The 22717-nt window shown below is 42.6% G+C and overlaps 1 protein-coding gene across 1 annotated transcript; it reads left to right on the plus strand.

Moving 5' to 3' along the window:
* Positions 1-1446: 1446 nt before the first annotated feature.
* On the plus strand, positions 1447-21096 carry LOC105390415 (zinc finger protein 37). Its single transcript, XM_048624315.1, has 15 exons — positions 1447-1709; positions 1861-1995; positions 2276-2398; positions 2816-3024; positions 3428-3571; positions 3980-4229; positions 4744-4847; positions 5589-5696; positions 6484-6597; positions 16581-16712; positions 17844-17915; positions 18317-18404; positions 18948-19082; positions 20487-20633; positions 20911-21096. The coding sequence occupies exons 1-15, from the start codon at positions 1455-1457 to the stop codon at positions 21094-21096; spliced, it is 2202 nt and encodes a 733-aa protein (XP_048480272.1). The 5' UTR covers positions 1447-1454.
* Positions 21097-22717: the final 1621 nt, after the last annotated feature.

A 22717-nucleotide genomic window follows, 5' to 3' on the forward strand; every position in this document is an offset into this window, starting at 1 on the left:
ATTTATCACAACTACTTTTATTTTCATTTGTCTTCTGAATTTGTTGTCTGAATAGAACGTAAGGGACGGTGAAAATGTCTGATATGGTGGCGCATTTTTTTCTCAGTCGCGGCTCGCATACTACACACATCACAAAAATAATAACCCCCTGCTACATAAAACTTACAAGCTCGCTTTTCATGCTTTCTCAAATTCCCCCTATTAGCAAATTTAGTTTTACACTTATTACATTCGAAAAAAACCCCGTGCAAGGTTTTCTTGTGCCAGTGCATGAGACGTTTACTTGAAAATTTACGTTTACAAATGTTGCACTCGACTTGTGTGCCATCTTTGCTTTTAATATGGTCCTCCAGTTCTTCTTTGCCGCAAAATGTTTGTCGACAGGTTTTACACTGGAGTCTATCTGCTGTGGTTTCTTCACTATAGTTGACTCCAGTTAAATCTACCAAACATGAGTTATGGCAGTTTAAACCTACGCGACTGTCAAAAGAGCGCGCGCACTCGTTACATTCAAACTTTTCACTGTGGCCTTTTTGGTGATCCAAAAAGTTTTCCAAAGAGGCCAAGACTTGACCACAGACATCACACAAGTAAGTTGGAGTTATTTTGGCCTCTTTTCTCAGCTCTAGCTCGTGTACAATGAGGTGTTGTAAGAATGGTATGGCGAATAAGAACTTTGTACTGCATTGTGTGCAGTTGAATATTAGATCGTCCCCGCGTTTGGCGAGGACATAATCGGGCTTAAATTGTATGTTTATTGGTTCTTCTTCCTCGTTCTCTGAAGTTAAATCTGAAATGAGTTACAACTATAGGTAAAACAATACGTATTACTTAAGTGTTACATAGGTAGGTAACTACTATAGACCCGTACGAGCATCACTATTACTACATCACTTCTAGTAGTTCTAGTTAGGACTAGGACGACTGACTGGTTTAGTGGTTAGTGACCCTGGCTGCTATGCCTTAAAAAAGTCTCATAAAATCGCATTCTTTATTGTCAGGACTTTATAGTTCGACTGTAAGTACTTACCTCACATGCCACCAAAGGGCTGCTTCGCCGTCCATCACTTCGACAACAGGTTCTTCTTCGATCTATTGAATGATAAAAACTTACCGACAACGTCATCAATAGTATCCTCTTGTTCGATTTCAATATCAACCTCTATTGTAAAACTCATGACCCCCTCCATTAAAGAATCTTGTCATTTAATGATGATGTTATTGATGTTAATTTATTATCCTCTATCCGCGTAGAAATTGGAAAAATGGTGGTAACTTTTCAGAAAACAAATGACTGAAATTAAAAATAAAAAGTTTGTGGGTAGAAAAAAGTTTTGATCTAGGTTCCATTCCATTGAAAAAATAAATATGACCTAATATCTCAAAATAATAACGACCTCCTAAGAATAATATTTAAAAGTGAAGTTTTAAACGTAACGGAACGCAACACGCAAATGCCAAGCCGCCATCTTTTTCCCAAAGTTGTTTACATTTTGCAGCAATATCAGATTTATTTCGCTTGGTATATTTCCACTTTTACGTGGTTTTTTAATGAATTAACCATGGAAACGATTACCCAAGACTTAGCAGATGAATCTAAACAGGATACGGCCATTAAATACTTGTGTCGATGTTGTTTATCAACAAAGAATCGAATGTGTGATGTTTTCGCCTACACTTCGCATTTTAGAGATTTGGCCGGCATTAACGTGAGTAATTCCACTTAACGCACCTTCAACTAGAGCTTATCTAGCCTCTGTACCCAAAACTCTACCTGATATATATCACCAAACCCCTTAAAAACTTATATTTATATCTTTTGGTCAACATGAATCTTTTATATTTTTTTCCGGTTTGTAGATATCAGATTCGGATGGGCTGCCTCGGTGGCTGTGTGCTGAATGCTGCGCACTGCTGGATAAGGCTGTCCGGTTCAGGAACAAGCTGGTCCGGGCTCACGTTATGCTGTATGAGTACTCAACCAGATGTGCTCCGGTGAGTCAGTGTAAATTTTATCCTTTAATGTGTATCTATTTCATTTTGTAACTATTATTAGTACTACTGAAGCAACACAAACTAAAACTGAAATCAGAATGTTGGTTTAATGATTAAAAAAAAAGGAAAGATCAGTTTTAGGACCAACCAGAAGCTGCACATAAAGTTTAAATCCATAATAACTTTTATGGATTCCCAATATCTCACACCACTTAGACTGCATAAAACCCTAGTAGTTAAAATCTTGAGCCCTTAATAATTTTTCCCCGTAACATTTCAGTTTCCAATAGATGCTCAAGACCCGGAGCTGGCCAAATACCAGACTCCGCAGCTGAGCGCCACCTCCACCCTCACCGTTGATACCTCCGGGCGCGGACGCAATGGCTTCCATAAGGTTCTGGAGGTGAGTCTTTATCAGTAATGTAACTATAAAGAGAAAGTGAAGGGTCTGACAAAATGCTACAGAGACAGGATAAGAAATGATTTTCCGACAGTCAGCATCTGATGCTATTATTCTGCCTTGGTAACCCTTTCATCTCATGAGAAGAGATGATGACTATGTTACAAATTATGTGTTGGAAATGAGACCTGAAAGAAGGCGTAAGAAGATATGACAAGATAGGGTAAAATGGTGTGACATGACGCACAAAGCTGACCCTAAATAAGGAAAAGACTAGGAAGACAAAGAAAGTAACCCTTTCATCATGGTGACAAATCCTGTAGTCCTCATTTATTACTGTTAGTTACCACACAAACAAAAAGATAGAGATGTTTACTACAGAGGTAGAGACACTAATTTGGCACTTCTCACTTATTTCAGCACAAAAAGCAGTTCATAATCTCCGACCTGAACACTGTACCAGTTTGCGACGCCCCCGCGCCCCCCCTCCCTTTGTCAAACTACCCCCTACTGGGTATACCAGAAGTACCTAATGATTTGGGGGCTGTGAATAAATTTGACTATGAGATAGTCAAAGAGGAACAAGGCATGTCTGATTTTGACGATGACATACCTTTGGATGAGTATAGGTGAGTTTTAAAGTTGTTATTACATCTCGGCACTCATTTTAGAGGTCCTGGGTTAAATAAATTCTTTAGAAATAACAAATTATTCCACAGTGCAAAGGAAAACATCGTGAGGAAACCTGCACTACTACCCTAAGTGCACAAAATTTTAAACAAATTTGTGTCAAGCTGAACCCTCCCTTCTCATTTCTCCTGTCCGCTAACTAGCCATTTTCATAAGCATGATATTCATTAGCGTAGTCTCCACTTATCTATTCATCATCACACACTCCAGGGATTTTTACATACAAAGTGCGATGGATACTTTAGTAGAGACCCTGCATTTGTATTTTATTTAAAGGAACTTGTAATTTTAATTATTTATGTACCCAATAATTAAAAAAGAGTATATTTTCCCCCTTTTCAGATCAAACATAGACAAGGTGATAGCTGATGATTTATCAAATTTACTAAAAGATACAGAAGCCATGGTCAAGACAGAGGAAGGAGAGAAAAAGAAAAGAAAGAAAAAGAAGGATGACAAAAGTAAAAAGAAAAAGAGTAAAATTAGGTAAGTGTCAACGACATTTTTATACAAACTAGATTGAGTGTCAGTACAAAGTAACTTCTCGACAAATAACACCCCACTTCTACCACTGAGCTCTTGTATTTACAATGGTTGTCATTAGTTTAAAAATCTCCGGGGTCCCTAACTAACCTAGGTCGTCTACTGGCTTTCTGGCGTGAGCTTGGGTGGCTTAATAGCTAGTCAACCCGTAGGTATTTCACACATAATGGACCACCTTAGAGACTAAATGCGGAAAATCAGCTCGCCATGATGCGATTCAAAATGCGGACTGTTTTTGTATATGACACAACATCTTTTTCGTATATTGTTACTCTAAGCTCTAAACGTGAACCACCTTAATAATATGATTCGTATATTGTTATTCTAAGCTTTAAACCCTTATATTTTTAGAACCGATGAAGAACTCGACATCAAACCCACCCTAGAAAACCAAGAAGAAAAGCCGACCATAAGAAAATCAATAGAAATCGACCCGTTGAAGATCAAAATCATTCAACTTAACCCTCAAGAGCAGATTAAACAGAGAGAGGAAGAAAGCAAAATGGAGGGTTATTTGAAATTGCCATTTAAATGTAGTCTGTGTTTCAAGGGATTTAACTATGAGAATAAGTTGATGAACCATATGCAGAAACATAGTCCGGTGAGTGATGTTTGTAGTGAATATTATGTACAGCACATGCTGAGCTGGAGCCTTTTTGACGCTATTGACCTTTTATGTTATTCATTATTTGTATAGTATAATTTGTAATTATTATTGTCAGTGAGGAACAAAATATTCAAGTTTTTATATCCTGATGCGCTGTTAAATGTACCTACTTCGATATTGCAAATGGCTTCATTAACCTAGTCTCTTCCGTTCAGGATTAATTTGGTGCTATTGTCACTGGAACTTTTTCATTGCTCGTTAGTGTATAACTTATCTTTTATCCTAATCCTAACTAATATTATAAATGCGAAAGTAACTGTGTCTGTCTGTTACGCTTTCACGCCAAAACTACTGAACGGATTTGAATGAAATTTGGTATACATATGGTCTATACCCTGAGAAAGAACATAGGCTACTTTTTATCCCGGAATTCCCACGGCAAAACTTTTTAAGGCGAAGCGAAGCTCGCGGGAACAGTTAGTATACTAATAAAAGCATTATCTTCCAGTCCCGCGGCAAATTTGAGTGCAAGCTGTGTCACATGTACTTACCCACGCCATATTCCTTCAACGTGCATTCACTGATACACACACGGAGATACGAGTGTTTGAAGTAAGATATACTCATTTTTTACCTATGTCTATATATTTTTTAACAAACTAGTTCTGAGACTTATATTATTGACATATTGACAGAGTGAGATGGGTCATCTTCAGAAGGGCTAGTACGGGGCGCATTTAAGACGTGACAAGAGTTTTGCATCGCGCTCACTCACATCGCGCAGATTCAAGAGCGAGCGTGACGGAGAACTCTTGTCACGTCTTAATAGCGTCCTGTGCTACAGGGCCAGGATCAAGCAACGAAGTAAAAAAAAAACAGAACTCGTTTGTAAAAAAATGACTATACTACCTAAATTTAACTTCCCCTACTCCATACTCCTTCAATGTGCATTCACTGATACACACACGGAGATACGAGTGTTTGAAGTAAGTTTTATTTTAAGGATGTTCAAGACCGACTTTATGTAGGACAGAGATAATCGGTCAGATTGTTCTATCTTCAGATTCACACTATTTCTAACCGACTCTTTGTAAAATGTGTGCGGTGTTATTTTCCTTCAACAAAAAGTTGATCACCGATTGTCGGTCATTTGGAATGCTTTCGTAATAAAGTGAGTTGAGCAACTCAAAAATGTAAGTTTTGGAGTTTCTTGGTTCAACTTCTAGAATGGTGGATTTTGTGCCTGTTTATCATCAAATCTCCATGCCTTCCGCCTACGACTTTTTCATCCCCTGTATACTAAAAGTACTACAAAATTACGTGCGTCAAATATTTCACTCTATTCTATTCTAGATGCGGCCGCCGCATGATCGACCGAGCTTCCATAGTCGAGCACTACCGAAGCACCCACGACGGCGTAGTCACCACCTACACGTGCCAGCTGTGCGGCAAGGTGTCCGGGTGAGTCGCCAGCGAGTCACTAGTGAGTCACACGACAAGTAGTCACCACCTACACGTGCCAGCTGTGCGGCAAGGTGTCCGGGTGAGTCGCCAGCGAGTCACTAGTGAGTCACACGACAAGTAGTCACCACCTACACGTGCCAGCTGTGCGGCAAGGTGTCCGGGTGAGTCGCCTAAGGCGCCATCTGTAGTTAACTTTTAGTTTTCTCCCCATTGGAAGAAGACACTTTTGTTCGTCTAATGCGGCAAGAGTTCGCTGACTCCTGCCATCATCACTTCACTGTATCATTTATGTACATTACTATGTATAGTAAAATCGCTTTCCGGTTCTGTCTAGAATTCTAGATCTTTAAAACTACACAACGGATTTTTTACGGGTTTTTAAAATGTCTACAGTGATTTAAGAGGAAGTTTTTTTTCTACTACCTACCCACTTTGTGAAAAAAATATGTGTTGTTTTTAAAATTGTATCCGAACTTATGAAACTACACGTAGTATTGATTCCCTATATACCTAGTTGTAAGATTTTGGATTTATTGTTATATTTGATAACTATTTAGAGAGTGCTATGTCCGCCATCAAACTGTTTATGTAACTTTATTTATTTATGTAACTAAAGTTAAGATTATTATGAAATAAATGCATTAAAATATATACTTTTTATCTCGAAATACCCACAAGAAAAATCTTCTCTAAACCCTTTAAACGCCAGATGGCCGCCATTATAAAGTCTTCTTTCATTATAAGAACCATAACTAAAACAATTATTCCCCCCTCTTCCCCCCAGAAACAACAAGACGCACCGTGGCCACATGCGCAACCACCACTCGGGCGCGCGCCCCGCGTGCCGCGCCTGCGGCAAGACCTTCGTCAACCAGGACTCGCTCAGGGACCACCAGCTGTGAGTAAAGTCAAAGTCAAAGTCAAATATTTTTATTCATCGTAACGATATAAAATTTTCTGATGAACGTAAATTTTTACTAACAACGTTCGTCAACCAGGACTCGCTCAGAGACCACCTGCTGTGAGTAAAGTCAAAGTCAAATGCCGAATTGCAGAAAGGGACTTTAAGCTAATGTCGACATTAAATCTATGTCTGTCTCTTTCTGTCCGTATACTGTCAAAGCAAGGCAACAATACATTTAATGCCGACATTAACTTAAAGATCCTTTCTGCAACTCAGTGTAAGTCAAATATTTTTATTCATCGTAACAATATAAAATTTTGTGAGTATGAACGTCAATTTTTACAAACTACTCTCCGTTCGGATAAGGGGGGGCTCTTTCTGTCTAAGGAGAAGAACGGAGGCAAGACGGTAGTTGGTATACAATACAGTAGAATACAGAGTATAGCTGCGTCTGTCTGTCTGTCTGTCTATGGTATAGCTGCGTCTGTCTGTCTGTCTATGGTATAGCTGCGTCTGTCTGTCTGTCTGTCTATGGTATAGCTGCGTCTGTCTGTCTGTCTGTCTATGGTATAGCTGCGTCTGTCTGTCTGTCTGTCTATGGTATAGCTGCGTCTGTCTGTCTGTCTATGGTATAGCTGCGTCTGTCTGTCTATGGTATAACTGCGCCTGTCTGTCTATGGTATAGCTGCGTCTGTCTGTCTGTCTGTCTATGGTATAGCTGCGTCTGTCTGTCTGTCTGTCTATGGTATAGCTGCGTCTGTCTGTCTATGGTATAGCTGCGTCTGTCTGTCTGTCTGTCTATGGTATAGCTGCGTCTGTCTGTCTGTCTATGGTATAGCTGCGTCTGTCTGTCTGTCTGTCTATGGTATAGCTGCGTCTGTCTGTCTATGGTATAGCTGCGTCTGTCTGTCTGTCTGTCTATGGTATAGCTGCGTCTGTCTGTCTGTCTGTCTATGGTATAGCTGCGTCTGTCTGTCTGTCTGTCTATGGTATAGCTGCGTCTGTCTGTCTATGGTATAGCTGCGTCTGTCTGTCTGTCTGTGGTATAGCTGCGTCTGTCTGTCTGTCTGTCTATGGTATAGCTGCGTCTGTCTGTCTGTCTGTCTATGGTATAGCTGCGTCTGTCTGTCTGTCTGTCTATGGTATAGCTGCGTCTGTCTGTCTATGGTATAGCTGCGTCTGTCTGTCTGTCTATGGTATAGCTGCGTCTGTCTGTCTGTCTGTCTATGGTATAGCTGCGTCTGTCTGTCTGTCTGTCTATGGTATAGCTGCGTCTGTCTGTCTGTCTATGGTATAGCTGCGTCTGTCTGTCTGTCTGTCTATGGTATAGCTGCGTCTGTCTGTCTGTCTGTCTATGGTATAGCTGCGTCTGTCTGTCTGTCTGTCTATGGTATAGCTGCGTCTGTCTGTCTGTCTGTCTATGGTATAGCTGCGTCTGTCTGTCTGTCTATGGTATAGCTGCGTCTGTCTGTCTGTCTATGGTATAGCTGCGTCTGTCTGTCTGTCTATGGTATAGCTGCGTCTGTCTGTCTGTCTGTCTATGGTATAGCTGCGTCTGTCTGTCTATGGTATAACTGCGCCTGTCTGTCTATGGTATAGCTGCGTCTGTCTGTCTGTCTGTCTATGGTATAGCTGCGTCTGTCTGTCTGTCTGTCTATGGTATAGCTGCGTCTGTCTGTCTATGGTATAGCTGCGTCTGTCTGTCTGTCTGTCTATGGTATAGCTGCGTCTGTCTGTCTGTCTATGGTATAGCTGCGTCTGTCTGTCTGTCTGTCTATGGTATAGCTGCGTCTGTCTGTCTATGGTATAGCTGCGTCTGTCTGTCTGTCTGTCTATGGTATAGCTGCGTCTGTCTGTCTGTCTGTCTATGGTATAGCTGCGTCTGTCTGTCTGTCTGTCTATGGTATAGCTGCGTCTGTCTGTCTGTCTGTCTATGGTATAGCTGCGTCTGTCTGTCTGTCTATGGTATAGCTGCGTCTGTCTGTCTGTCTATGGTATAGCTGCGTCTGTCTGTCTGTCTATGGTATAGCTGCGTCTGTCTGTCTGTCTGTCTATGGTATAGCTGCGTCTGTCTGTCTATGGTATAACTGCGCCTGTCTGTCTATGGTATAGCTGCGTCTGTCTGTCTGTCTGTCTATGGTATAGCTGCGTCTGTCTGTCTGTCTGTCTATGGTATAGCTGCGTCTGTCTGTCTATGGTATAGCTGCGTCTGTCTGTCTGTCTGTCTATGGTATAGCTGCGTCTGTCTGTCTGTCTATGGTATAGCTGCGTCTGTCTGTCTGTCTGTCTATGGTATAGCTGCGTCTGTCTGTCTATGGTATAGCTGCGTCTGTCTGTCTGTCTGTCTATGGTATAGCTGCGTCTGTCTGTCTGTCTGTCTATGGTATAGCTGCGTCTGTCTGTCTGTCTGTCTATGGTATAGCTGCGTCTGTCTGTCTATGGTATTGCTGCGTCTGTCTGTCTGTCTATGGTATAGCTGCGTCTGTCTGTCTGTCTGTCTATGGTATAGCTGCGTCTGTCTGTCTGTCTGTCTATGGTATAGCTGCGTCTGTCTGTCTGTCTGTCTATGGTATAGCTGCGTCTGTCTGTCTATGGTATAGCTGCGTCTGTCTGTCTGTCTATGGTATAGCTGCGTCTGTCTGTCTGTCTGTCTATGGTATAGCTGCGTCTGTCTGTCTGTCTGTCTATGGTATAGCTGCGTCTGTCTGTCTGTCTATGGTATAGCTGCGTCTGTCTGTCTGTCTGTCTATGGTATAGCTGCGTCTGTCTGTCTGTCTGTCTATGGTATAGCTGCGTCTGTCTGTCTGTCTGTCTATGGTATAGCTGCGTCTGTCTGTCTGTCTGTCTATGGTATAGCTGCGTCTGTCTGTCTGTCTATGGTATAGCTGCGTCTGTCTGTCTGTCTATGGTATAGCTGCGTCTGTCTGTCTGTCTATGGTATAGCTGCGTCTGTCTGTCTGTCTGTCTATGGTATAGCTGCGTCTGTCTGTCTATGGTATAGCTGCGTCTGTCTGTCTGTCTATGGTATAGCTGCGTCTGTCTGTCTGTCTGTCTATGGTATAGCTGCGTCTGTCTGTCTGTCTATGGTATAGCTGCGTCTGTCTGTCTGTCTGTCTATGGTATAGCTGCGTCTGTCTGTCTGTCTGTCTATGGTATAGCTGCGTCTGTCTGTCTGTCTGTCTATGGTATAGCTGCGTCTGTCTGTCTGTCTGTCTATGGTATAGCTGCGTCTGTCTGTCTGTCTATGGTATAGCTGCGTCTGTCTGTCTGTCTGTCTATGGTATAGCTGCGTCTGTCTGTCTGTCTGTCTATGGTATAGCTGCGTCTGTCTGTCTGTCTATGGTATAGCTGCGTCTGTCTGTCTGTCTGTCTATGGTATAGCTGCGTCTGTCTGTCTATGGTATAGCTGCGTCTGTCTGTCTGTCTGTCTATGGTATAGCTGCGTCTGTCTGTCTATGGTATAGCTGCGTCTGTCTGTCTGTCTATGGTATAGCTGCGTCTGTCTGTCTGTCTGTCTATGGTATAGCTGCGTCTGTCTGTCTGTCTGTCTATGGTATAGCTGCGTCTGTCTGTCTGTCTGTCTATGGTATAGCTGCGTCTGTCTGTCTATGGTATAGCTGCGTCTGTCTGTCTGTCTATGGTATAGCTGCGTCTGTCTGTCTGTCTGTCTATGGTATAGCTGCGTCTGTCTGTCTGTCTGTCTATGGTATAGCTGCGTCTGTCTGTCTGTCTATGGTATAGCTGCGTCTGTCTGTCTGTCTGTCTATGGTATAGCTGCGTCTGTCTGTCTGTCTGTCTATGGTATAGCTGCGTCTGTCTGTCTGTCTGTCTATGGTATAGCTGCGTCTGTCTGTCTGTCTGTCTATGGTATAGCTGCGTCTGTCTGTCTGTCTATGGTATAGCTGCGTCTGTCTGTCTGTCTATGGTATAGCTGCGTCTGTCTGTCTGTCTATGGTATAGCTGCGTCTGTCTGTCTGTCTGTCTATGGTATAGCTGCGTCTGTCTGTCTATGGTATAGCTGCGTCTGTCTGTCTGTCTATGGTATAGCTGCGTCTGTCTGTCTGTCTGTCTATGGTATAGCTGCGTCTGTCTGTCTGTCTATGGTATAGCTGCGTCTGTCTGTCTGTCTGTCTATGGTATAGCTGCGTCTGTCTGTCTGTCTGTCTATGGTATAGCTGCGTCTGTCTGTCTGTCTGTCTATGGTATAGCTGCGTCTGTCTGTCTGTCTGTCTATGGTATAGCTGCGTCTGTCTGTCTGTCTATGGTATAGCTGCGTCTGTCTGTCTGTCTGTCTATGGTATAGCTGCGTCTGTCTGTCTGTCTGTCTATGGTATAGCTGCGTCTGTCTGTCTATGGTATAGCTGCGTCTGTCTGTCTGTCTGTCTATGGTATAGCTGCGTCTGTCTGTCTATGGTATAGCTGCGTCTGTCTGTCTGTCTGTCTATGGTATAGCTGCGTCTGTCTGTCTGTCTGTCTATGGTATAGCTGCGTCTGTCTGTCTATGGTATAGCTGCGTCTGTCTGTCTGTCTGTCTATGGTATAGCTGCGTCTGTCTGTCTGTCTATGGTATAGCTGCGTCTGTCTGTCTGTCTGTCTATGGTATAGCTGCGTCTGTCTGTCTGTCTGTCTATGGTATAGCTGCGTCTGTCTGTCTATGGTATAGCTGCGTCTGTCTGTCTGTCTGTCTATGGTATAGCTGCGTCTGTCTGTCTATGGTATAGCTGCGTCTGTCTGTCTGTCTGTCTATGGTATAGCTGCGTCTGTCTGTCTGTCTATGGTATAGCTGCGTCTGTCTGTCTGTCTATGGTATAGCTGCGTCTGTCTGTCTGTCTATGGTATAGCTGCGTCTGTCTGTCTGTCTATGGTATAGCTGCGTCTGTCTGTCTATGGTATAGCTGCGTCTGTCTGTCTATGGTATAGCTGCGTCTGTCTGTCTGTCTGTCTATGGTATAGCTGCGTCTGTCTGTCTATGGTATAGCTGCGTCTGTCTGTCTGTCTGTCTATGGTATAGCTGCGTCTGTCTGTCTGTCTATGGTATAGCTGCGTCTGTCTGTCTGTCTATGGTATAGCTGCGTCTGTCTGTCTGTCTGTCTATGGTATAACTGCGCCTGTCACTAGTCCACTCCGGACAAGACGTTCGTCAACCAGGACTCGCTCAGAGACCACCTGCTGTGAGTATAGCTGCGTCTGTCTGTCTGTCTGTCACAAAACTTTTGAAGCCCCTATGAAAAAGAAGGGTGTTTTAAAAGTTTAACGTGTCTGTGTGTTTGAGTATCCGTCTGTGGTGGCGTAGCTCCCGAACGGCTGATCCATTTTCGATTTGTGTTTTTTTTGTTCATAGGTAATGTTATCTCGAGTGTTCTGAGCCATATTTTAATCAAAACGGCTTATCCATACAAAAGTTGTGCTACTCTTGCTACTTGTGCTACATTTAGTGTTCAAATTCGGGGGATTTTAACATTAATTAGGTTAGGTTATGCCAATAAAGTAATTTATTTAGTTCATGGAGAACCAACAGCATTTGCGCGAACTTATATGGTAACATCCGAGTATCCGCACGCGCGGCCGACACGCACGGTAGCCGCTGTTCAATTTTTAATTCGTAACAACCGTAAAATGTCTCATAAATCGCTCGAAAACTTGGTACGCGATATGCAAAAATCAATAAATGTGTTGACTAATAAAGTGAGTGCACTGGAGATGAAGATTGACGAGCAAAATGCATTGATATCTAATCAATCAGTATCAATAAAGGTGCTAACTGGTGAGTCTACCCACATAACAGATACACCGAAAACGGCAGCTAACTTAGCGGCCGCAGCGACGACGCAGCGCCCAGTACGACAGGCCCGTCTAACGGCCGCTAAAGCGATTTTAGCTGGCGCCGCTCCCAAGAGCAAAAATGCCTCGCGACCGTCACTCACTGCTATCACAACACCGAAGGTGCCCGAAGATAACCGAGCAGCGACGAACAGCGCTCCCACCATCGACCCGAGCGCACGCGCAACACCAACGACGAGCGCACCTAAGGTTGGAGCCACAAAACTGACAAGCGCTATCCCACCCAATGAAAATGATAAGCTCAAAAAGACTACTGCTGAAGAAGACGGAGACTGGCAGAAGGTACTATCAAAACGACGCAAAAACCGACGATCAGTTACTGTAGGAACTGGAAATGCAGACTCGGAGCTAAAAACAGTAGAGCAAATTAAATATATCCAGGCATGGTCATTCTTACCCGAGACAACCACAGAAAATGTGATGAAATTCCTCAACAGAATTAAAAGCTCTAAGGATTACTATGTCGAAAAGAGGAACATAAAAACTACTCGACACGCATCGTTCGTCATAGGGATTCCTGAGTGCCTATTCGAGTGCTTCAACTCGCCGACTGTGTGGCCACCGCGCGTCCGCTTCTCAGACTGGTTTCCCGCGCGGCCCCGCGCTGCCGCCGTGCGGGGCTCCGCCGCTACTCCCACCACTCCGGTCGCCTCCGCTAATATCGGCCGCGACCAGACGGACACTGACAAGGCCACGACCACCAAATAAAGATGATACTATTATCACAGTATGCCACCAAAACATTCGCTCCTTAGACAAAAAGACTCAACGGTTAGAAGTGTTAATGCGGAGTGAATTAACGTGCGATATATTAGGTTTAACCGAGCATTGGCTCCATGAACCTGAACTAAAAACTGTGAGCATTGACGGATACAAACTAGTATCAAAGTACTGCAGACAAACATTATCACACGGAGGATCATTCATCTATGCTCGTAACAGTGTTAATGTAGTTGAAAATACTGACCTAACGTGCATGTCAGTTGAACAATATTGTGAGGTTTCCGCGGTAGATCTAATTGACAACAACATAACTGTAGTTTGTATATATAGGACAAATTTAATCAAATCCGTTGATTTTTTGTTACACTTGGAACGTTTGCTCAACAAGATCGGCAACATGCAGTTAAACTGTATTATTGTAGGTGACATGAATGTCGATCTGTTGGTGGACTCCGCTGATAAAAAACATCTTTGCGATATACTGTCGGTTTGCGATGTGAGAAGCGAGGTGGAATTCCCTACGCGTGTGACCGCTACGTCGTCCACATGCCTAGACCATGTATACAGTACCCTGGGCGAGGGCTGCGTGTCCTGCGCGCCGGTCGTGACGCATCTCAGCGACCATCGCGCCGTACGAGCTGTAGTCACGTTTCAACCTCCGCAGACAAAGCCTAAACAGATACTGGTAAGAGAATTATCCTGCATTAACAAGTTAAATTTTATAACTTCTATTAATAGCATCGACTGGGAGGCAATCCTGGTAAGGAGTGACTTGTCGGCTGAGGCTATGGCGATGTCTATTATCAACATTATCCAGACTAAACATGGCATCTGTTTCCCACTCAAACAGAAAACATTAAAAAGTGATAAGTCATGGGTAAGCGACGAAATAAAAAATACTAAATGTTTACTATTTGAAATGAAAGAAGTAGAAGAACTATTTCCTAATAATATGTGCTTAAAATCTATAATAATAGAGCTCAACAATAAGTACGAGCACCTTGTAAAATCGACAAGAGCTAAACACTACGCAAACGTGATCGGTAAAAGTAAAAATATCTGCAAAACTATGTGGCAGGTAGTTAATAAAGAAAGAGGTAAATTAAACCAATGACGCGTCGACTTCATAGACATCGTCGTAGACTCAAACGGCGATAAATTCCCGTCCAAAAAGGCGATTGTAAATTGCATGAATAGTCGTTATGTCGGAGCCGCACTAGCGTGTGGCGCGCCCCGCGCCGACGTGCAGGCTGCGAGCGCCGGCCTGGGCGCCGCCCGCCCTGCGCCGGACCGCTCCATGCGGCTGCTGCACTTCACGGCTCTAGAGGTGCACTGGATCATTAAGCTACGTATACCGCATAAGCCCACAAAAGATATATATGACACATCAATGGAGTTGCTCAACGTCATTGCCGAGCCAATCGCTCCAGTATTAGCAACACTATTCAATAAATGTATCCGAGACGGTGTATATCCGGTGCCCTTGAAACAAAGCAAGGTTGCACCTATATATAAAGGTAAAGGCAGAAGAGATGACCTAGACAAATATAGACCTGTCGTACCTGCTACCTCGAAAATATTCGAGAACGGGATAAGTACTAGGCTCACTTCGTTTCTGAGTTCGAGTTCGGCGCTGTCACCTCGTCAGTACGCGTACCGCGAGGGCCACTCCACGGCGCAGCTGGTGCGGGAGGTGGCGGGGGCGTGCTGCGCGCGCGCGACGCTCGCCTGCAGGTGGCCGTGCTCTGCTGCGACCTGTCCAAGGCATTCGACGTCGCCGACCACGACGTCATCGCCGCCAAGCTGCGACACTACGGCATCGGTGGTATGACGTTAGCCCTCCTCTCAGACTTCCTGAGAAAGAGATCACAGGTGGTTGTTGGGGATAAAGGTAAGACGAGATCAGATCCACTGAGTACGACAATAGGAGTGGCCCAAGGGTCGTCGGTGTCCAACATACTGTTCTCGCTACTGCTTAACGACCTCCCCGACGCAGTCAGCGGTGGGGAGGTGTTCATGTACGCCGACGACGTGGCCGCGGTAGCCACTGCACCCACTGTCGAGGGCCTCGAAGTGCAGCTGAATGTTACGGCATCTCAGCTGGCTCAGTGGTTCCGACTTAACGGTCTCGTTCTTAACATTGAGAAAACCCATTTCTTACACTTTGACCTATCAGGGCGACCACCGAAGCCAATACATGTCGTAGTCGGTAACTCGAACATAGATCAAGTAGATGTAACTACGTTCCTAGGTTTCGAGATGGACAGAAAACTGACATGGGGGCCGCATATTGATAAGATGTGCGGACGGCTCGGCGGCGCGTGCTTCGCCTTGCGGCGAGTGGCGCGGACCCTGCCGCGCGAGGCGGAGCGCGCGTGCTACTTCGCGACCGTGCACTCCGTGCTGCAGTACGGCACAGAGCTCTGGGGGCGCGCTGCCGACTGGGAGCGTGCCTTCAGAATGCAAAAGAGGGCAATTAGAGCGCTAGCAGGCGTCTCTTGGGATACCTCAACCAAGCCGCACTTTAGGTCGCTCGAAATCCTCACGTTGCCGTCGGTACTGATACTGCAGATTGCACTATATGTGAGGCAGAATCTACCCACGTACAAGAAGCACAGTGACGCGCACGGATACGCGACCCGGGGCGCCGACAGACTCGCTGAACTGCCGCGAAGACTCGCCAAGTTCTCCAAGACCACTCGCATCGCGGGCCCGGCAGTGTATAACTCTCTACCAAACGATGTTACGTCCGCCACAAACATACATTGTTTTAAGTCTAGGCTTAAGAAATGGCTTGTTGAGCAAGCGTTCTATACCTTTGATGAATTATTTACTGTATAATTATTCCAAATACCTATCTATGTACTTTGGCTATTTTAATTATTGAATTTATTTTAATCATTGAATTTATTTTTAATTATTTTTAATTATTTTAATCATTTTTTTAATTATTTTTAATCATTTTAATTAATGTGACTTTGACGACGTGTACACTTTTTTGTTTAATCTATTGATTAAAATTATTATTAACATAATGAATTATGTAACAATGTTCTTCTTCTTCTTCTTCCTTGCCTTATCCTTATTTAGGGTCGGCTTTGGTGGTCATGTCTTGTATCATGTAACAATGTTAACATTACTTATAATAAATATAATATTTGTAACATAGTTTCTAACGAATTCTTTTGACGTGTAATGTAAAAACTTACCAATAAATATGTTTCAATGTTTCAATGTAACAAAATTCTACAAAACACGGAAATTCCACCTATAGTGTCAAAAATTTAGTACTACTTAACTATAATTTGCCATTGTATTCCTCTCACAGAATCCACGAAGGCGTAAAGAACTACTCCTTTGGAAAGTCGATAGCCGTGCGTTGTCAGACTCTAATAACCAACAATATCCCACAGAATCCACGAAGGAGTAAAGAACTACTCGTGCCCGCTGTGCCCGCAAAAGTTCCGAACCCGGACTCAGGCGAAGCACCACCAGCTGAAGCACAGCGATGTGAAGGAGTTCTACTGCGTGGAGTGTGATGTTAGGTGGGTTGGCTGGAGGATATCGCTTTTAGTAGCCTTATTAAGATAGAAAGAAAGCAGTGGGCTGTTGAGTCTACGAGAGCGCGCGATTTAGCGAAAAAGTGAGGTAACGTAAGATAATTGTGACAGTTGCAAACGGATTTGACAGCACCAGAATAAGTAGTATTGACAGCTGTCATTTGAGTGTCTATGTAAAAAACTCGGAATATATATCAAAATAATCTACAGCAATCCGAAATATCTCATCTATCTAGAATATTCTAGCCACGCGCACTCAGGCGAAGCACCACCAGCTGAAACATAGTGATGTGAAGGAGTTCTACTGCGTGGAGTGTGATGTTAGGTGAGTTGATTGGAGAAGATCGCTTTTAGCAAAATAGGTGACTATAGAATCGGGCGAAAAAAACAAAGTATCGTATGCTAAGTGTCATAGTTTTAAACCGATTTGACAGCTCCGGCATTAGTCATTTTGACAACTGTCAACCAATTAAGCAACTCCGGAATAAGGCATTTTTGACAGCTGCTGTCATTTAAGTGTCTATATCGATTGTATTGGTAAAAACGCGGTGTAATAACTTCGTAATCGCTCTAGGTATATTTCTTCTATTTACCAACATACATCCTAAACAAGAGAATCTTCAGCAATATATCTAACATCTATCTATCTATAAGTAGCCGCTTTAAGTAGTAACTCAGGCGAAGCACCACCAGCTGAAGCACAGCGACGTGAAGGAGTTCTACTGCGTGGAGTGTGATGTGAGGTGAGTTGGCTGGGAGATATTACTTTAAGCGCTTTAAAGCAGAAGGCAAGAGGTGATGGAATCTTCAGTAGCGAAATTGATCGCTTTTAGCTAGGTGCTGGAATCTACGAGAGCGCGCCATATAGGGAAAAGGAGAGGAGTAACGTATCGAATAGATTGTTATAGTTTGACTGCTGTCAATCAATTGGGCAAATTTTTACAACAAAGCAAATTCTGCCAATGTCCAATGTTTTACAGAACCCACTTATATAAAATTGCATTCTCCATATGTAAATATGATCACAATGTACATTTAAAAAATATATTAATTAACTTTTCTAAACAGACACGGCAAGGCAAGGATATTTTTTACAATTATCTGTTTCCGTTTCAGATTCAAGTCTGCGCACAACCTGCGCATGCATCTGACGAAGAGCCTCAAACACAAGGACTTCACTAGCTTCAAGTGAGTACACACAGAACCACGTGACTTGACCAATGCGTAGGAGACACTGTTTAGATCCCCTTGAACAAGCGGAATAGCTGCTATTTTTCCGTTCTTTCATGACCCAAATCAACAATTAGTAGTGTACCTATTCTGCCATTTATTCTTGTGGTGGACATCTTTCATACATAAATCCCAACCCTTCATCATTACCAGCATGTATTCGTAGTCCACTACTGGACATCATGATCATCATCACCCCACAGGGCCAACGAGCACCACAACACTCTGTCCTCGGCCTTCCTCATCCAGCTAGGCCACGCTTGCCTATTCTAGAATAAAGTGACAGTGTTCTGTAATTGTGTCCTGTTTTTGTACACAAATAATTAATATATTTTTAACTTGATTATTTCCCCCTACAGATACGGCTGCTCGCACTGCCCAAAGCGCTTCGAGTCGGAGCCACTACTCCGAAGACACTCGCTGGTGCAACACTGCCAGGTTTGTCATTAACACTTAGGATATTTTTCATCCCTAAATTTCCACGTGAAAACTTTTTATTTACAGTGAAGCAAAGCTAAGCGAAGCGAAGAAATAGTAATTTATTTTACAACAATATTATACAGAATATATATGTATAAGCCAGAACGCAGAATAACTTTATGTTACTCTGGGTTCTGGCTTATACATATTTAGGTTGCTGTCAGCGTCAAAAAGACCCCAGCTCAGCATCTGCAATAAAGATTGGCTGGTAGAAAATACCAGCCCACCTTTTGTGCATTATATATTTGCGAATTAAATAAGAATTAAGAAGGATTAAATAAATAAAGGATCGTTAGGAGAGGCCCATGTCCAACAGTAAACTACAGAAGGCTGAGAGAGAGAGAGAGAAATGAATATAGATAGTACAGAGTAGTTTAATGTAGTATTATGTTCTTAAAGAGATCGTTATTACCGACAAAGCTGCCTATTGTTAATTGTTCCTTTACTATATCAAGTGTTTTTTTGAATCTGCAATAAACACAAACCCTATTCTAATATTCTATTCTACAGGTGCGTCCCTACGAATGTTCCGAGTGCGGCGCGCGGCTCGCGAGCAGAGCGTCTCTGTTAAAGCACTCTCGAGCTCACCGGGCGGCGCCGCAGCAGCCCAGCCACGTGTGCAGCGCCTGCGGGAAGGCTTTTAGGGTGAGTTGTAGTGTTTAAAGCATTATGAAATAGGTGTCATACTATAGAAAGAGAAAATACGCTTCTAATGATACGAGAATTGTCAAAATCGGGTGAGTAATTTCGAAGTTATTAGGAAAGAAATGAATCTACATACACACAGACAATACAATATGGCGTCTCTGTTGAAACACTCTCGAGCTCACCGCGCCGCGCCGCAGCAGCCCAGCCATGTCTGCAGTGCTTGTGGGAAGGCTTTTAGGGTGAGTTGTGGTATTTAAAGCGTTATAAATGAGTAGTATCATACTATAGCACGGGAAAATACGCTTCTAATGACACTTAAATCGTCAAAATCGGGTGAGTAGTTTAGGAGTTATGGGGGAACATGTGAATCTACATACATACAATATGGCATCTCTGTTATTAGTGACAGATTCATGTAAATTGGAAAATAGTGCAGGGTTAAAAAAACAGGGCAAGCAATTTTCGTCCCTAGTGTCTACTTGCTAAGAGCTTTCTTCAGAACTACATTCGCACTCATTCAGGCTAGAAACCTGAAAAGACTCTTTTTTATAATAGTCAAGTACCTTAATTAATGTCAATCTCATCTCCTTCCCTTATTCCCTGCAGGCTAAGAGTGTCCTCCAGAACCACATCCGCACCCACACCGGAGAGAAGCCGTACCCGTGCCGCGTGTGCGGGCGCGGCTCTAGATACTTACAATCTATATATAACACAGACATATATGACACTGTGATAAGAATATCTCCTTACAATACCATGATATACAATGCCCTTCAGATCTCCAAAACTTCTCTTAGAAACTAAAGTATCCCAATGTAAAACCCTCCTTACTTACCATGCCAAGGTACTCTCTCTCTCTCTCTTTCTCTTGTAACCTAGTTAGTATTCTTTACAGGCTAAGAGCGTATTGCAAAATTTGCCATGTATAGTCAAGGCGGCACACACATTTTTTTGTGTATTTGTTATTTGGGGCCGTCCATTAATCACGTGAGGCTTAAAGGGGGGGGGAGGGGGTACTGAAAACCTCACGAAACATCACGAGGGGGGAGGGGGGGTTCTCGTTAGACATCACGTGTATTAATTTTTTGACAAAAATTAGGTATTTCTGAACCGATATTTTGGACGGCGCAAAAATTTTAACGATTTGTAGTATGACCTATATTTTTTCTAGTAAAAAATTGCCTTTACATAGACTTCCAAAAAATACACGTGATCCAGGGGGGGGAGGGGGGGTTGGTCCCAAACCTCACCAAATATCACCAGGGGGGAGGGGGGGGGGCAAAAAATGAGAAAAACGACCTCACGTGATTAATGGACGGCCCCTTTGTACTAAAAACCATGTACCACCTAAAAGAATAAAGGAAAAATGCTATAACAGGCCATATTCTTTACTTTTTCCAGGCTAAGAGCGTCCTCCAGAACCACATCCGCACCCACACCGGAGAGAAGCCGTACCCGTGCCGCGTGTGCGGGCGCCGGTTCGCACAGCGGACGGCTGCTAGTACGCATTTGAAGCTCGTTCACTTGAAGATTAAGAGGGGGGATAAGGTGAGATATTGGTAGCAAATCTTCTGCTGCTACACGGGTTCTTTATCTAAGTATCATATACAAAAGTCACTATATCGCGATTCATCATAAATACGGAGCTATAAAAATATATTATACTTACGGTGTGAACTTCCTTTATTACATTATGTTATATATTCCTCTTTTTATATTCCTCCTTTTGTCTTTGCCACAAAATAACATCTCTCACTGCCCATTTATCTCTTCCCTAATATTCCTTAAAAAATGAATTTATTCATTATTTTAATTAACTCCACAGATAGCTCCAAACGCGCTAGCCATAGCAATCAACGACCTCAAACCCCGAGACTACAACCCCGACATGCCGGCCATAGAGGAGGACAAAACCAAGATGGCGGCCAAACAGGAAGTGACGACGGAAGACCCTGTTGCGTACGAACCGTGGCGGCAGCAGCCTTGTGATATGTTTTTGAGGCTAGAGTAGGTTATTGTGATGTTTTTGAGCTTTTGAAAAGAAGTAACTAACTGTTATACCACAAAAAACTTTAAACAGTGTTTAACAAGAATTTAAAACGATATTTGACAGATTTTGTAGGCGTTTGACAGCTATAAATCCCTTTTAAACACTGTCTAAGTTTTTAGGACCTTAAAGTCCACCAACCCGCACTAGGCCAGCGTGGTGGTCCTTCATTGGAAGAAGACCCGTGCCCCAGCAGTGGGGACGTGATGGGTTGTGCTGATGACACTTAAAAATATCGCTGCCATAAATACCTACATTATGTACGGGGTGTTGCGAAATTTTTGTTCTACAACTTTTGAAAATTCCCAAAACAATATTAGCTACTCCTTAGAAACATCATGGTCACATGAGTTTTAACTATGAAGCATTGTTTTTTTTCACGTACCAAAAATCGTAGAACAAAAGTTGCTGAACCACCACTTTTAGGCTTAGGTATACTATACCACTTTTCTACGACGCTACTTCGCCCCTACCAAGTTGCCCACTTTTTCATGCGTGATATGATAATGATAAGGATTTTTTTAGATTAACTTGAGTACACTTGTCCAAAATTAATAATGCACATGCAGATCTTCACACCCCGAATCATTAAATCGTAAGAGCCTTAAAAAAACACTTGTATTTTGCACCTTGTTCGAAAGATTTAGGAGTCAATATCAGTGTCACATAATCGAAAACAACCGATCTGTCGAAGATTTCTATGCGCATTATCAATTTTGGAGCACTGTACGTAGGTATATTCCTAATTTATTTAATTAAGTTGTTATTTTCCGATGATCTCAAACATGAATTAATGGATCGGGAGTCGGGACAGAAGGATGAAGGACTTAATAGAATGTAATAATTGTCATCTTTCCCAATCATCAAGTTCCCATGGGTTTACATACTTACTCAAATAGTTTTAGTTTTTGGTAAATGCGACAATAGCGAAAATAAGTGTTAAAGCTAATTATGTGGTTTGACTTTTGAGTGATAAATTGTATACCAATTTTTAGGCTATGATAACTATAGGTTATAATTTACTATTTTTAGTTCAGAACGAAAGGGACGGTTGAACTTGTGTCGCCATATTTAATTCGTTCACTTCTGTGATATTAAATAATGTTTTTTAGTTTCACAACTAAGAATGTCATGTTAAGCAGAAGTTAAGTCTGAACTGCCATTGAGTAGGAATTCATGCTTACGTAGATTTAGTACTGGATCCCTATCATTAAATTAAATTAAGTTTCATGTAATTATTAGAATTATGCTTTAAGATTATCTTTAGGTAATATGATTAGTAAATTTTATGAAATAAATGTATTTTGTACGTACCCTATCTTTTATTCCTTCAACAGAGCTGAGTTAGCTTATATCTTACCAGACTCGTACCAGATCAATCCTGCATAATCGTAGTTAAAAATTGGTGCTGATTTTTCCACAGAGTTGATACTGGGTTTCAAAAGATTATTGTAGGAGATAGTTTTATTTCTAGCACTAACATTATTCTAATTAGTATTAGACAAAATATCAAGTTACAGGTACAATACCATTGCTTTAACAATGAAGGAAAACATCGTGAGGAAACCTAAGTCTAGATATACTT

The sequence above is a fragment of the Plutella xylostella genome, chromosome 11 (assembly GCF_932276165.1).
Source record: "Plutella xylostella chromosome 11, ilPluXylo3.1, whole genome shotgun sequence".
Classification (NCBI taxonomy): Eukaryota; Metazoa; Arthropoda; class Insecta; order Lepidoptera; family Plutellidae; genus Plutella; species Plutella xylostella.

Coding starts and splice junctions, on each gene's coding strand:
- LOC105390415 (XM_048624315.1), top strand. CDS start 1,455: ATGCCAAGCCGCCATCTTTTTCCCAAAGTTGTTTACATTTTGCAGCAA. Junction 16,713..17,843: donor TGCGTGGAGTGTGATGTTAG/GTGGGTTGGCTG, acceptor TTTCCGTTTCAG/ATTCAAGTCTGCGCACAACC. Junction 18,405..18,947: donor AACACTGCCAGGTTTGTCAT/TAACACTTAGGA, acceptor TCTATTCTACAG/GTGCGTCCCTACGAATGTTC.